Consider the following 15,894-nt stretch of genomic DNA (forward strand, 5'->3'; position numbering starts at 1 on the left):
TGTTATAAGGTAGCGCACCCGTTCGATGCACTAGATGCCTCCAAAGGAGAGGGTTCCTTGTCGCCGCATCTTTTCAATAGTTTTGCGCTCGTGCAGCATTTTTATGACGCATATTTTGTAGAACCTAGCGTACAACACACTGTGGGCTGTAGTTCTGACGACAAGAAAAATTTCTCTGTAACACTTTTTCCTTATTGTTGTGATCCTTTCAAAACGGCCTTCTTATTATTTCCAACAATCAGCGATCTTGCCCACAGTAATATTCGGCTGTACGCAGTTCAGCTCGAACATGTATTCGCAGGACCAATGAAGGTTTTCCATGCGGCTGAGTGTAGTCCATAATGTACAATTTGTCTTCTCTGTAAGAGAGGAGGAGGACAGAGTTATTTGGAGAGACACGGGAGAGGCATTTGTCCTGTAGTTGGCGTAGTTATGCTGCTGATGATGATGATGGTGTAAAGGAGAATGATGCACATCGCCAATCGCCGTAAGTTAGACTGCTGCCGTGCTTGAGTTAACTGTATTGCCTGTACTCAAAGCGATGTGTGTATTCAACACACGAGTTCGTCTGGGACAGCTTTCGAGTGGGTTCTTCTCTTTAAAAAACTGGGGCTCATCTTGTAGCACGTTTGATGATAATGATGATGATGAATTTTTATGGGGCAAAAGCATCTGCGGCCAAAGAGCGCCTATTTCCCAAGCATTCCACCCCTAATAAGCCGAGAGCCAAGCCTGGGGAAGGTTGTACCGGTTGTATCACCGGTGCGTACCCGGCGGCACAGGGGATCGAACCCCCGCACCTCCCGCATCTGAAGCGGATGGTCAAACCAATAGGCCCCCATTGCTGTCTTCTACCAGATTTGGCTGCTTTCTCAAGGCTCACGGCCGTTTCATAGGACTTTGATGGTTGCAAAATAAAGGCCACAGGCATACGATGTAGACATGAATTCAGCGCATACGTACTAGACGAATGAGGATGTGTGCCGATTTGGAAACCCACAGGCATCACGACAATGCTAGCAAACGGAAGTCGCGCCTGACTTGAAAGTGCCTGAGAGTAGAGCCAGGCTTGTTGGTACTGCCAGTGAAAGCAACCGGTGCATTAAAATGTTTTTTTTAACTTATTTCTGCTTTTATTGCTTTAAGATCAACGCTAGGTAAATGTCTGCAAGTTTTCTTGTATTTGTTCTGCGCTCGACCATGATTTTTTTGTTTCATTAAAGTCAGGCCAGCGCCTACAGTCGCATATTCGTTACGGTGTGCCCTGTTACAGCGATCACGTTTTTGGAGGCACCTGACATATATCCTACTTCCTCCACTGAAGCCTTTGCTCTGTAGTGGCTCCTGATTATATTTCTAATGAAGATGTGCATTGCAGAGTTTGTAGCTAGATGTCATCCGACCTACTCTGATGTATGGAGTGAACAAACGATAAAAATTCTTATCGGGAGTGACTTTGATAACAGTAAATTGTAACAGGGATATCTCTACAAGCAGACAATGTATAACTGACAACACACAGCGACACTGTATGATTGAAAATGTAGGGAGGAGGAGAGGTGATTTTAATATCCTTGTGAGTTTGTTTCGAAGGATAAGGAGGTGAAAAATGAAAAGCAGTAGACAAACAAGAAAAGTGGTCTTGGCAGAGTGCATGCGTTCCTACGCCAGCACCCACAAGAATGAGAATAGTAAAATAGGAATATAAAAGAAAAAGCGTGGAAAACGCTCACTAATTGCATGCACAAGAGGCGACAACGGATTTCTACTGTAGCAAACGCAGCGTTTCACGGACTTTTTTGTTATTTTTGTACTACTTCGGGTACTTTCTGGGAGAGCCTAACTCTCTGCATATAATTAGTACGTGTGCTAAAACCGGCGACTGTCTGCAGAAGCGATTCTGGAAGTATACTAGAGTTAGGTGTCCATGTGAATTTTTCATTTACATTCGCATATCTATGAGCTTCATTGCTGTCTTTCATCTTCTCTCCCTTCTTTCCTACCCTATGCGCCGTGTACCAGAAAAGGCTGTACTCGGACCTAACTTACTACGCTCGCATCTTCGTATCCTCTCGTTTGGCAGACAACACCACATGTCGTGTTACCGTTCTAAAATGTGTCAATTTATCTTTGAGTTGCTTTTTTTGTTATTCTTTGGCTAATTCACGCGAAAAAAAACACATTAAAATGGCACCAAGAAAGGGTGTTCATTATTCGGCGAGTTAACACGGCAGGATTACGCTGAGAATCAGTGATCTAATCATAGTGAGGTTGTCTTTCTTGCGATCTTTCAGTATATTGTCGACGGCGCGGATGACGACCATTTAAAATTATTCAAAATAATACATTGGCACGCGGTAAAGGATCGATGGAGTAACTTACCTTCTGGTCCAGGATATTTATCGCCGATTAGAATACAGTTATCGCTAGCGTACAGGATGGAGTATTTTGGCTTATAATCTGGTGGCCGCTTCCCACCACCTGCAAAAAGTTGCATTATTATTCCGGAGACCTTCGAAGACCTTCCTCTACGACACCTCTTCCTTCCTTTCTTTCACTTCCTCCTCCATCCCCTCTTTTACGGCGCGGTTCGGATGTCCACCGAGATGTGAGACATATACTAATAAGGGAATAATTACTTATTGACACTGACCCATTCATTGACATCGACCCAAGCGCAGCCATGCGGCTACAAAGGAAAGCTATACAGCTTTCTCAGAAACTTTGTAGTTAAGACAAAAATTCACCCTGGTCCGGGTTCGAACCCGGGACCACTGCTTCACCAGACAAGTCGCTCTACCAGTTTAGTTAACTGGCACGGCCAATTTATGTGAGGGTGATAGCAAATTGAACAATAACTCGAAGTGGGAACTGTGTTGGTCAAATGTTTAGGAGAATCCCCCAAGGTGGAGTACATTTGTCGACATATACTGCGGAAATTCCTTTCCTGAAAAAAAAAAGAAACCCTCCCCCCTCCTCCCGCCCCCTTTCTTTCATACTGCCCCACAGTGATCAATATATTCGTATGTGCTACCTTCTGACGCTTTTTAGGATTGAGGTACTTAAATATTCATTTTTTCTCAGGACAAAATAATTCGAGAAAAGTGAGTAAAAATAGTAAAACGCACCACGAACCGAATTAGCTGAGCAGGAGTGCAATATATATTCCCTAACACCCTTTTTAAACAATTCGGCACATGTAATGGAGGGGAGAGAGGCGGTCAGGTTGCTGCTGTCTTTGGCCGTCTGGAAAAAATCAATTACCCTTTCACGATGACCACTCTGCAGTTGTGCATTCCTATGCTCTCACAATGCCCTCTCTCTTACAGGGTAAACATCGTCCGGTTAGTGATTCCTCTGCTCTCGCCACATCCCAGTATTTCTATTGCAAGCTGCTTCCGGAGATTTTACTTGATAGCCATGATTCCGTTGCGCTTTGCTATATGAGGGTAGGAAAACAAATCTTTCTCTCTATCTCTCTCTTACACTCTCCTACAATCTCACGGTAACCCCGTTCGTCCTTCCACGGTAGGTGGACTCGGTGACTGCACCTCAGCGCAGCCATCTAATCCGCTAATCTTTGCGATGCAGACGATCAACCAGCTGTTCGTCAGCCTACTGTTGCCGACCTTGGCAAGCATTCTTTCGGGTGCGTCGTTTGACTGCGCACCACCATGCTCCAGTGACGAGCCGGGACGCTACCGCTTGCCGCTCGTCAGCTGCCCGCCGCGGATGACTGCTGCTACAACAGAGGAACAGTGGCTGCCGGCGCCAAAGGAATCTTGGACGGCCGCATCATCACGGACATCAACAGCTTCGCCCCATATAAAAGCACCCCCGCCACCGGCACCGTTCTGTGGGCTCGGTGACTGCACCTCAGCGCAGCCATCTAATCCGCTAATCTTTGCAATGCAGGTTAGTAAATCATATGCCTTATTTGCCAAAAGATCAAGCAATTATGTTCTGGTACAGTTCCCGAGCCCACAGTGCTGTGTTGTCATTGCCGCCGAGTGTGCCACCGTTGTTCATTCTTTGCTATTGTTATCACGAGATATCGAAACTAACCCTGGTCCTCACGACAACAGTGCAGTACTCGCGGAACTCCAGAAACTAACCGCAGGCCAAACCCAACTAATAGCCGAAGTACAAGGACTGAAATCCCAGCTCACTACTACGGATAAAACCATAACCGATTTAAGCAATCGTATGGCCGACCTGGAAACACACTACCAAGCACTACTTCCCCTCCGAAACGACATTGAAAAGATGCAGGCTGACACAAGCAACATGGCGCGTATAATCCAGGAACTAGAAACCCGCATAGATGACGCTGAAAACAGGTCACGCCGTAACAATCTCATCTTCTATGGTATCCCTGACACTACTGATAGCGAAACGTGTGCAGAATCTGAAAAACTAATCAATGATGTTTGCCGTAATAACCTTCAAATAACTGTGGAACCTCACGAAATAGAAAGAGCTCATCGCCTCGGTCGTCACTCACAAGATAAAAATCGTCCCATAATCGTGAAATTCACAAGTAGCAAAACTAAAGAATCCCTCCTATCAAATGGGCGAAATCTGAAAGACACGGTTTATAGTGTTGGAGAGGACTTCTCGCATGCCGTTCGTCACGCGCGAAAACAACTTGTTGCATTTGCTAAAGCCAGGTGTGCCAAATTTTCCTTGCGATTTAAAACACTTCACATCGGCTCGAACCGTTATATTTTTGACACTTCATCTAACACTGTAAAGCAACTCGCGTAGCAATCGTCCCTTCACCCTACACCAATAAAACGCCAGCGCGCGACACCCTCAAATGTTCCCTCAAATGTTCTCTCGTTTTCTGTGATATTCACTAACATCCGCAGCTTCCTCCCAAAGCGTGAACTCATATCCAACGTAATTTCGTCATCCAGGAGCAATATACTTATACTAACTGAAACTTGGTTAAACAGTAACGTGTCCGACGCTGAAGTTTTAACTGACTTACCGGAATTCAACGTCTACCGAAACGATCGGAAAGACTCACGGGGGGGGCGGTGTTCTTGTTGCAATTCACCGAGGTTTATCATGCTCTATTGCACACGTCACATCTGATATGGAATCATTATGGCTAATTATTCGCACTCCCCCTGTAACAGTACTTCTTGGCGTTTGTTATAGGCCCCCGCAGTCAAATCCAAACTTCTGTCGACATCTGAATGATACTATAAATCATCTTGTTGTTAAATACCCAAATGCGCGCATTCTCCTTTTCGGGGACTTCAGTTATCCGGACATTGCTTGGCAGAGTTTAGGCACTTCCTCATTAACATGCAATACAGAGGCCAACAACTTCATTGATGTCTGTTTAAATTTTAACCTCACACAGTTAGTCTCGGGACCTACTCGCGTCACGCATGCAACCGCAAATACCCTTGACCTAATACTAACTAATAGCCCTGAGTACCTATCATCCATTAGTTATCTTCCTGAAATCAGCGACCATAAAATCTTACATGCTCTATTTTCATTTACCCCAGCTCAGAAGCACCCATCCAGAAAAACAATAAATATTTACGATAAAGGGAATTACGATGCAATAACTGAAGACCTTAACATGTTTTTTTCAGAGTACCAATCCACATTCGACACTCACTCTCTTCACGAAAATTGGTTGATATTCAAAAATAAGTTAAATATGCTCTCTAATATGTTTATTCCCAGGGTATCTTTCCAAAATAACCGCAATAAGCCATGGTTTACTAAGCATCTAAAACGTCTAGAAAACAAGAAGAAACGCCTGTTTCGTACAGCCAAACACACTGATAATCAAGCCACTTGGGAAAAATACCTTGCATCTGAGAAATCATACTTACTTGCAGTTCGTAGCGCCAGGCGCTCATTTTATCACACTGACTTACCGAAGCTACTAATCAGCAATCCTAGACAATTCTGGCAGGTTTTAAATCCTAAGCACACTCATGATATTACACTCACTAACGACTTGCACGAAGCGGTTACTGACCATGAATGCGCAGAAATATTTAATAACGCATTTGCATCTCTTTTCACGAGTGAATTTGACATGCCTTCACAGTTACCATCGCTCGACACAGAAGCCATCATGCCAGCTATCACATTCTTCGCAGATGGTATCGCTTCCATAATTGATAACATGAAACTCTCATCATCAGCTGGTATGGACATGATTAATACAAAACTGCTTATAAATGTGAAATCAACATGTGCAGCCTACTTATCTTTGATTTTTTCGCAATCGCTCTCTTCAGGGATCATTCCAGATGACTGGAAAACGGGGAAGGTCGTTCCAGTCCACAAATCAGGTAACAGAGACTCCCCCATGAATTATCGCCCCATTTCATTAACTAGCGTACCCTACAAAATCATGGAACATGTCATCTACTCTCAAATTGTACATTTCTTAGACTCAAATGATTTCTTCCATTCTTCACAACATGGGTTTCGTAAGGGCCTCTCTTGTGAAACCCAATTAGCGTTCTTCCTTCACGACTTGCGCACTAATCTTGACCGTAACAAACAGACTGATGCCATATTTCTAGATTTTGCGAAAGCTTTTGATAAAATTCCCCACCGTCGTTTATTAGTAAAACTTGCACAGCTGAACTTACATCCTAACATACTACAGTGGATTGAGCAGTTTCTCACTAATCGTTCTCAATCAGTGTTTGCTAACGGCCACCTGTCTAACAGCCTCCCGGTTACATCAGGCGTTCCGCAAGGATCTGTACTCGGTCCATTACTCTTTTTAATATATATTAATGATTTACCTGACCACGTTTCCTGCAGTATTCGAATGTTTGCTGACGACTGTATTATTTACCGAACTATTAATAACTCTAGTGATCAACTTAGTCTTCAAACCGATCTTAACAGCGTACTTAATTGGTGTAACAACTGGCTCATGTCCCTAAATCCTAATAAATGCAACCTCTTATCCTTGTCTCGTCGCCATAGCCCGCATCGCTTCCAATATTTCATTTCTAACACCTCGATTAATTCAGTATCATCTTATAAGTATCTAGGAGTCACCTTGTCTTGTGATTTATCTTGGCGCACCCATATTGGCAACATCATTTCAGCATCGAATAAAACACTTGGTTTTCTCAAGCGCCATCTCCGCCTTGCCCCTCAACACGTAAAATTACTCGCATATAAATCGCTCATCAGACCAAAATTAGAATATGCCTCTGCCATATGGAGCCCGCACCAAACTTATTTAATTAATGCATTAGAAGCTGTCCAAAACCGTGCAACTCGATTCATCCACTCTTCATACTCATATGACGTCAGCATTTCTTCATTAAAAGCATTATCAGGACTACCGCCCCTTTCGTTCCGTCGTCGCATTTCAAGTCTCACCCTTTATCACAAATTATTTCATTCTTCCCTCAATCGGTCACCGTATATCACAGCTGCCGCACGCATATCTCACCGCACCAGTCATCCCCTACAAATTGCCCGGCCGCCACCGCATACTGCCACCTTTTCTGCTTCATTTTTCTTTCGAGCAGCAACGGACTGGAACGGCCTACCCCCTGACATCGTAAACATCGCTTCATCCTCTACTTTTCAAGAACATGTAACCGATCACCTTCAGTGCTAAATAATATTCGCTGTTTTGTTTGCTCATTTCATTAAAATCCCACCCCTTATGTAATACCCCCGATACAAGGGGGCCTTTAAGGTAAATAAACTGAACTGAACTGAACTGAACTTTCCAGGCGATTCCCTCGACAACCTCCCACCGGTTGCGCCTTACGCTCTCCTCGTGTCCTCCTCCTTCAGTGGTAATCGCCCTCTGAATGGTTACCATGGCAACAGACCCACTGGTTAAGCCGGCTACTGCTTTGATCAAGAACCTTCTTCCTAGGCATTTCATCCAAGAAAACCAAGGTGGGGAAATCATGTACCGATTTTAAGACGCGTTCACCCGCCGGCACTGAGGATCAAACCCAACACCTCCAGAATACGGGGCGGTTCGACAAGGCCAACGCTTCGGTTAAGATTTTCAGAGCCACACGCAGATAAAGGTTCGGGTGTCCACCGAGATGAAGTTTGAAGTTTGAAGTTTATTTCAGGCAGACGTGATACAAATGTACAGGTTTGTCTAAGAGGCTGACAAAAAGGCACAGATGATGCCTGACGAGTGTCAGCCTCTCAACACACACCGCACCTCAGCATACGGTGAAGGAAAACAAAAGGAAAATGTGGACATGAAAGCGGTTGCAGGCACTGAATTATAGGTGAAAAAACGGAAAAAAAAACATGCAGCGATACAAAACGTGATGCAAAGGTAAGAAACTAGCACTCAAAAAGCAAGAAATGTACGGTCAAGTCCTTTCTACTATGACATTAAGTAGGCATTCAACTTCTTTTTGAAAACCCCTATGGACGGTGATTGATTTACAGTTGTCATGAAGGCTGGGTGACGATTTAACAAATCGGGTATAACAAAGGATTGCTTTTGCATGCCATAATTTGTGCGTATTTTACATATGTTGTTAGCTGTGCACCTTGTGTTGTAGCTGTGTTCTTTCAGCAGATATTTTCGGAAAAATTCAGTTTCATTAAGCTTGACTGCGCGGAATATGGCAATTGCAGTTTTTCTGCTTACCAGGTTTTCGATAGTTAGCACAGTGTTCTTCTTGAAAAGTGGGGCCCAATGAGTCCTGTGAGGTGCATTTTCTATAATGCGTACTATTCGTTTCTGTAATGTGTATAACCTATCTAGGTTGGTTTTTGTTGTAGTTCCCCAAACGGATAAACAGTATTGAAGGCGTGAATGCACTAGACTATAATACAGCTGAATTTTCAGTTGTTGGGGTAGCAGGTTTCTTAACTTATTAATAATACCAATAGATCTCACAATACTGGTTTTTATGCTGTCGATATGATTTGACCAGTTCAAGTTTTCTTCAAACAAAACTCCCAGAAATTTATGAGAAATGGAGCGCTCGATGGTCTCACCGTTATATTTTAGCGCTATGTTTCATAGAGTGGTTATTTGACGTTTTCGAACATACCCTACTTCGATTTGCGCTGTTGTTCAGCCAACCGTTCCATGAGCGCCTCTCATCGGGCGACACGTTTCGACGTCGCCGCCGTAGACGAACCCTGTTGCATTCCTCCGGTCGTACCACACCCTCCCTACTAATTCTAGTGTAATCGCAACCGCGTATCGTTCGTATTGCTGTCGTAAAAAAAATTGGCAGAGGCTTAGCTTGGTTAAGCCCGGTAAGTTGCGAAAGCAATAGCCCTGGCTGCACCTGGTTTGGCTGGTGGTGTGTCTTGGTAGTGCTCTTAGAAAAACTTATGCTTATCAAAGTTTTGCCAATTTGTTTTACATGACATTATACTCACCACATGAGGGACCCCACGTGCTGGGAGATTTATGCGTGCCTCGGTCGCCAAAACGAGCGGCTGACGCTAACGGATGATTGTCTAGAAGCTCCGAGCTACGCGGTCAAAGCCGGCGACCGAGGTTCCGGATAACCGCTGGATGGATGGATGGATGGAAGAGAGGAGCGCCCCCTTTGAAACGGGGTGGTGGCAATTGTCACCATGCTGAACTTTTCTTTCGTTATATTCTTTTCTTAACTTTTCTGCCGTTATAGAGTGGGCCCGGCTGCAGCACTGACGGCAACATGCTGAAAAATCCGCTCTGTTTCGCTGTCCAGGTATTTCTTGGGTTGCTCAACGCTGCGCATGACGGTTCCTCGCCGGCTGCACGTGCGCACTACATCCCTGCGGACGACGCAGCAACACCGGCTATGAGCAATATCACCACCTGCCCGGACGCCTGCATCCTGATACCAACAGCGATTACAACAGCTCACGTGGTTCATTCGCCAGCTATAAAGGATCCCTCAAACCAGTTCTTCACCAGTGGGCCCGGCTGCAGCACTGACGGCAACATGCTGAGAAATCCGCTCTGTTTCGCTGTCCAGGTTAGTAACTACTTGCCAGCATATTGTTACCGAAGCGATAACCGTTTCCTAGTGCTGCTGCCTTGCCCACTGTGTGTTAAAATGTTCTTGAATTGTGTTTTGCCGTCCACCAATTATCTGTTATCTTGTGGTGACATTGAATCCAATCCTGGGCCATCTGAAAAGGAAATGCTGTCTGAACTGTTGGAAAGCCAAAAGAAGATTAGTTCGACAGTTGAGGGCATACAGTGCACGCAGAAGGAAATGGAAAACAAACTTAGCAAAATAACTGAGCGTATTGATGGCATCGATGAGCAGTTAAAAAGGTTGAATGCCCTTTGCATGAAAGTCGAGATTGTGGAATCTGCAGTGTCGAAGCTTGAATCACAGGTGTCAGCGCTTCGGAATCAGATTGACGACTGATGAGCCAACTGTTGAATCAAACGAAGAACTGTTAAAAACAGTGCAAGAAGACATCTTTACGAAATATTTCGGCAAGGAGGTAGCTGGCAATGAAAGATGTCATAGGATAGGGAAAAAAGAAGAAAGTAAGTCACGTCCTGTTATTTTGAGAATTCTCGATTACCGAGAAAAAATGTCCTTTGTTCAGAACAGCCCATAAGCGAAAAGGCTCTAATATATCTATTTCCGAAGACTTTTCGAAGCGGATTCGCGACATAAGGCAGAATTTGGGGAAAAGCTGTGCAGAAGAGAGAGGAAATTGCGCAAAAGTAAAACTAGTGTATGATAAGTTGAGCATAAATGGCGACTTTTTCGGTTGGGACGAAACGAAAAATTCACGATTTCAGCTAAGTAACACTAGGTCTGACTGACACCAGAACCCTAACGCCCGGTCAATAAAGTTAATAAATATCAACTGCAGGAGCGTAATAAACAAGGTCGCGGAGTTAGAGGCCCTTATCCTTTCGCATAATCCTGCTTTCGCAGTACTGACAGAAACTTGGCTAAATGACTTCATATATGACAGTGAGTTTGTTCCTACTGGCTACAGCGCATATAGGAAAGATTGAGACGGCAGAGGTGGAGGTGTCTGTATTCTTTTGAAGTCATCACTTAATATCCTGCGAATGCCGGATATACACAATGTTGAAGGTATTTTTTGTAAAGCTTATTACAATGGTATTAGATACATTCTAGGAGAAATATACAACCTAATTCACCTGTTTCTGTGTTCAAGGAGCTGGATAAATACTTGGATGAGAATATTACAACGAATGACAGAATAATTCTATCAGGGGATTTTAATTTGCCCAATATACATTGGCCGACTGTCTCGCTTATAAAACACGATCTTGCTGGTGAAGCAATGCTGAACATTGCATTTTCATATGACTTGCTGCAAATAGTTAAAGACTATACCAGAATTCAGGGATCCTCTAAGTCAATTTTGGACCTGTTTTTTGTCAGTGGATCCATCAAAGCTCAGACAGACTGCGAGGTCTTTCCAGGAATTTCGGGCCACCATGCGGTGGTACTAACCCTCAGCAATACTTCACTAGACAAAAGAATAGAACGTTTATCCTTCCCTGACTTCACTCGGGCAGATGACGTTTCAATTATTGGCAAGCTTGCGTTTAATTTTGATGAATTTGGAAACAGCAAATGCGATGTAAATTAGCTTTGGGTCCGTTTTAAAAACATTGTAACCGATTGTGTTAACTCGTTTGTGCCGCAAATCACGAAGAAAAAGAAGCATAGAAACCCGTGGATATCACGTGAAACACTAAGGTTAAAAAGACGGCTGAAACAGTTAAAGAAAAAAATAAAAAACTCGCCTAATATCAAAAAAGAAGTCTCTGATTTAACTTCAAAGCTTAAAGTCCAAGTAGGCAGAGACAGGCAGCGCTATTATGGCGACTTACTGCCAAGTTACATCGCATCTGCACCAGATAAATTTTGGAGAAGCATTAGCCCTGTATCAAAACAGTGTGAAGTGTTTGATGTGAATGGCACGTTGACTCATGACAGCAAAGATATAGCAAACCTTTTTAATGCAAACTTTAAATCTGTATTTACCAAAGATAACGGCAGTTTACCTTGTTACGATGTTACATACCTCCCTCCTATACCTGATGTTCAGATAACTGAAGAGGGAATCTTGAACATGATTCTTAATCTTGACATCCGAAAATCTTCCGGCCCAGATGATATCCCGAATGGATTTCTTAAACATTATGCAGAATGGGTATCAAAATATTTACATGTTCTGTATCTACATTTCTTGCGCCTTGGTCAAGTGCCGAGCGACTGGAAGACCGCCAGAATCAAACCACTCCATAAAGCAGGAAATAAGCAGCGCATTGCGAACTACCGCCCAATCTCATTAACATCAACTACTTGTAAAATCTTGGAGCACATAATTCACAAAGATATTCTGGCTTTCCTTGAGGAACATCACTTTCTAACAAATCACCAGCATGGTTTTCGAAAAGGCTACTCGACAATAACTCAATTCGTTCAAACAATACACGACTTTGCAACTGCTATAAACAACGGTAAACAAAGAGACGTCATCTTTATGGATTTTTCCAAAGCTTTCGACAAAGTATCTCATTATAAACTACTGCATAAACTAAACAAAATTCTAAAAAATCCTTAGCTCATTAATTGGATATCGGATTACCTTACGGCACGTAATCAATTCGTTAATTTCAAAAATCAAGACTCAGAAAAGCTTTCCGTTGGATCTGGCGTTCCCCAGGGCTCGGTACTTGGCCCTCTTCTTTTTCTCCTTTATATCAATCATGTAGTAAAAGATGTCCCTGTAAAAATAAGATTATATGCAGACGACTGTGTACTGTACTCGGCAATAGAAAGTCCCTCGGATCAAGTGTTGTTAAATGATGCTCTCCAGAAAGTTGTTGCTTGGTGTGACGAGTGGCTGATGTCGGTAAATTTTGAGAAAACTATCTACATGTGTATTACTCACAAAAAGAATAAGCTCAATTTCAATTACTCAGCTAACAATATCTTTCTTTCTGAAGTAACAGAATACAAATACCTTGGTCTCTGGATAACTAACATCAAATGGAATCTGCACATCGATAAAGGAACCGCTAATGCTTCTCGTAAATTGTTTTTTCTCAGAAGAGCTTTAAAACTGTCTACAATCAATGTCCGTTTACTAGCATATAACACAATTATACTTCCAGTACTCGATTACGCCGCAATTATCTGGGACCCTTTCACACAAACTAACATTAAAAAGCTTGAACGAGTGCAGAAAAAGGCGGTTCGCTTTATCTATAATAAGTTCTCCCGTACGTCAGTCACAGAACTTTTAAGACAAGCCAACTTACCTGCACTAACCCAGCGTAATCGAGTTTCCCGACTAAAGTTTATCTATCAGATTGTAAATAGACATTGCAACGTTAACATCTCTGATATAATTACATTTTCTTCCGGATATGCCACCAGGCAGAGGCATCAATTAACTAATTATGACACCATTCCAAGTAAGAAATATTTGTTTTAAATATTCTTTTTTTTCCCAGGACTGCAACTGACTGGAATAACTTAAATAATACTGCAGTAACTCAACCCTCCCTTTCTTTCGTTGCTGCCAGTCTCTGCTGACAACCCCCCCACCAAAAAAAAAAATTTTGATTGTTCATGTTTTGCTGGTTAGTGCATTGTGTTAAAATGGCGACTTTTATGGCGTTTCTTGTTGTACCTGGCAGTGTGCTTTGCCTGTTTTGTTGCATTTGATTACGTTTGCGTTTTATTCCCACCCTGCTAAAATCCCTTGTGGATTGCAGTATCTGTAAATAAGAAATTAAAAAAATAAAATAAAATAACGGATGATTATCTAGAAGCTCCGAGCTACGCGGTGAAAGCCGGCGGCCGAGGTTCCGGATAACGGCTGGATGGATGGATGGATAGATAGGAGCGCCCCCTTTGAAACGGGGTGGTGGCAATTGCCACCATGCTCTCTTTCGTTATATTTATTTTTTTTTCGTTTTTTCTTCTATTTTTCTTTATTTTTTATTTTTGCTTTGTTGTTTTTTTTTAATTCGCGGCAGCTGCGGCGTGGATCCGCCGGGACAGCAGCGACGAGCTGAGTTGGGCCCCAGTTTTCTCTCCGTCTGGCGTGACGTCACAACAGAGGTCAAGCTAAAGGTCAAACGAGGTCAAGCTAAAGGTCAAACGTGGTCCGCCGGGACGACGCTGAAGGCTCAAAACCTAGCGCAGTAGTGCTTTCGCTATAAAACTCTTCATCCATCCATCGTGTCATAAAAAATCAACGCATATCGCTCAAGCATCGATCAACTCCTTTCTAATGGTATGCGTTTCGTCGGTCTGCCCAAATGTTCGGAGTACTGGCCCAGCGAACCTTCTTTGCGCTTTACGTACCCAAGCAGCACATGAAATCAGCCCAATAACGAAAATGCATTGTTTCACTCGGGGCCTTTGCTGGACTGCATTTTGCCAATACGTTTCCAATATTGGGCCAATTAATTGTGCTGCTTCGGTAGTGTGTTCCGGCATATGTCATGGCCTGCCGTTACGAAGGACGAGGGCAGAAAATGAGGCCACCGTATCCAACCAGTAAACTCACGGCTGCATTTTCGTTTGCCATCAGCGTATAGCAAATCATTTCAACAAGAAGTAGAAAATACTTACCTTCAGCCTTTATGTCAATGTATGCTTTATCTCTCTTCTCCGAGTAACTCAGTTTGATCTCAAGATCGTACGATCTGCAAAATAATTTTACACGCACTGTACGCCTCTCAAGCATGTTCCTGCCAGCAGAATATCTCGTTGTAAAGTTCTAAATTGACACGATGAGCCTCATTATGACTAATTCCTTTCATTTTCATCTTATTTGGATGTACCGTCAGTAAGGATGTATGCAGTTGGACGTGGAAAGGAACAGTATAATTCACAGCTACGAATAAGCAGTACGGAGCCATAACCACTGAGAAGCTCGGCAGCGACCCTTTTGTTTTTAAGTGAAGGGTCATGCAAGGACGCGCAGAAAATATGGAAAATATATTTTTAAATATTTCAATAAAGACAGAATACTTGTCTTGCTAACCACAATCCGATTAAATATATGCATCAGTGAATGTCGATTACAACATTGCATGAACTGCAGCTCGGAATCGAGGGAACAGGATGCCAAACTTGCAATGCATGGTGGAAAGCATGGTGGAAAGCATGGTGGAAAGTACGAGAGAGTCTCGACGGCGCAGACGCGGCCGCTGGTTAAGAGCGTTTAATCATAGCGGAAGGAAGCGAACTATGCGAGCCAATTTTCCGACAATTAGAAGGAGAGGAAGGAACTTTCTCACTTTTAATGGCGGAGTGTATTAAACGGTTACCTTCTCCTCTACTCTTTGCACGCAAAATGTGTTCGGTTTCCTTCATGCCTACTGAGGCCCTGAGGGTCACTTACGGGGGTTTAACGTTGCATTCTGGGAGTCTGGTATAAACTCAAGCACTTTTTTCTTTCCACCGCCTCACGTCGACTCGTTCTGAGAGGTGATAGACACCGCCCGCAGACTTCTTCCAGAAAGAGGTTTGCGTTCGTCTTCGGCAGCCAATGGACAGCGCATACCTGAAAGCTTTGTCTTAAGGTAAACAGGATTTCACAGTAACAGACGATGTTTTCCGTCCGACTCGCGGTACGCAGGTTTATACCGGCTCCATACAGGTTCAGGCGGGTCTATGGTTTAGCGCTCATTTTGAGAGACCGGTGCTATTTGCAGTATGAACAGTTTAATCAGGCACGCTTTGACGCTCATAACGGCGCTCATAACAGCCCCACGAAATAAGCATTAGGGTTATGTTTAATCCTTGTATAAAATGTGCTTTCTATCGAAAGTAGAGGCGCTTGAAGGTAATTTTTCTTCAAAAAGAAGTCTTAGTTTAAATGTATAGTTCTAACCAAATACAGTTTTTCTCCTTGCTGATTGAG

At 43.3% G+C, this 15,894-nt stretch overlaps 2 protein-coding genes across 2 annotated transcripts in view; one reads left to right on the plus strand and one right to left on the minus strand.

Moving 5' to 3' along the window:
- Positions 1-225: 225 nt before the first annotated feature.
- Positions 226-15,894, minus strand: part of LOC149367986 (uncharacterized) — a 38,162-nt gene continuing 22,493 nt past the window's right edge. The window contains exons 7-9 of the mRNA XM_089575480.1: positions 14,598-14,671; positions 2,383-2,481; positions 226-359 (exon numbers count right to left, since the gene is read on the minus strand). Of these exons, the coding sequence (XP_089431606.1) occupies positions 226-359; positions 2,383-2,481; positions 14,598-14,671 (307 nt within the window). The remainder of the gene's footprint in view (positions 360-2,382; positions 2,482-14,597; positions 14,672-15,894) is intronic.
- On the plus strand, positions 3,571-4,767 carry LOC149367987 (uncharacterized). Its single transcript, XM_089558099.1, has one exon. The coding sequence runs from the start codon at positions 3,586-3,588 to the stop codon at positions 4,765-4,767; it is 1,182 nt and encodes a 393-aa protein (XP_089414225.1). The 5' UTR covers positions 3,571-3,585.

This window comes from Amblyomma mixtum, chromosome 1 (genome assembly GCF_055824585.1).
Source record: "Amblyomma mixtum isolate Tamu chromosome 1, ASM5582458v1, whole genome shotgun sequence".
Classification (NCBI taxonomy): Eukaryota; Metazoa; Arthropoda; class Arachnida; order Ixodida; family Ixodidae; genus Amblyomma; species Amblyomma mixtum.

Coding starts and splice junctions, on each gene's coding strand:
- LOC149367987 (XM_089558099.1), top strand. CDS start 3,586: ATGCAGACGATCAACCAGCTGTTCGTCAGCCTACTGTTGCCGACCTTG.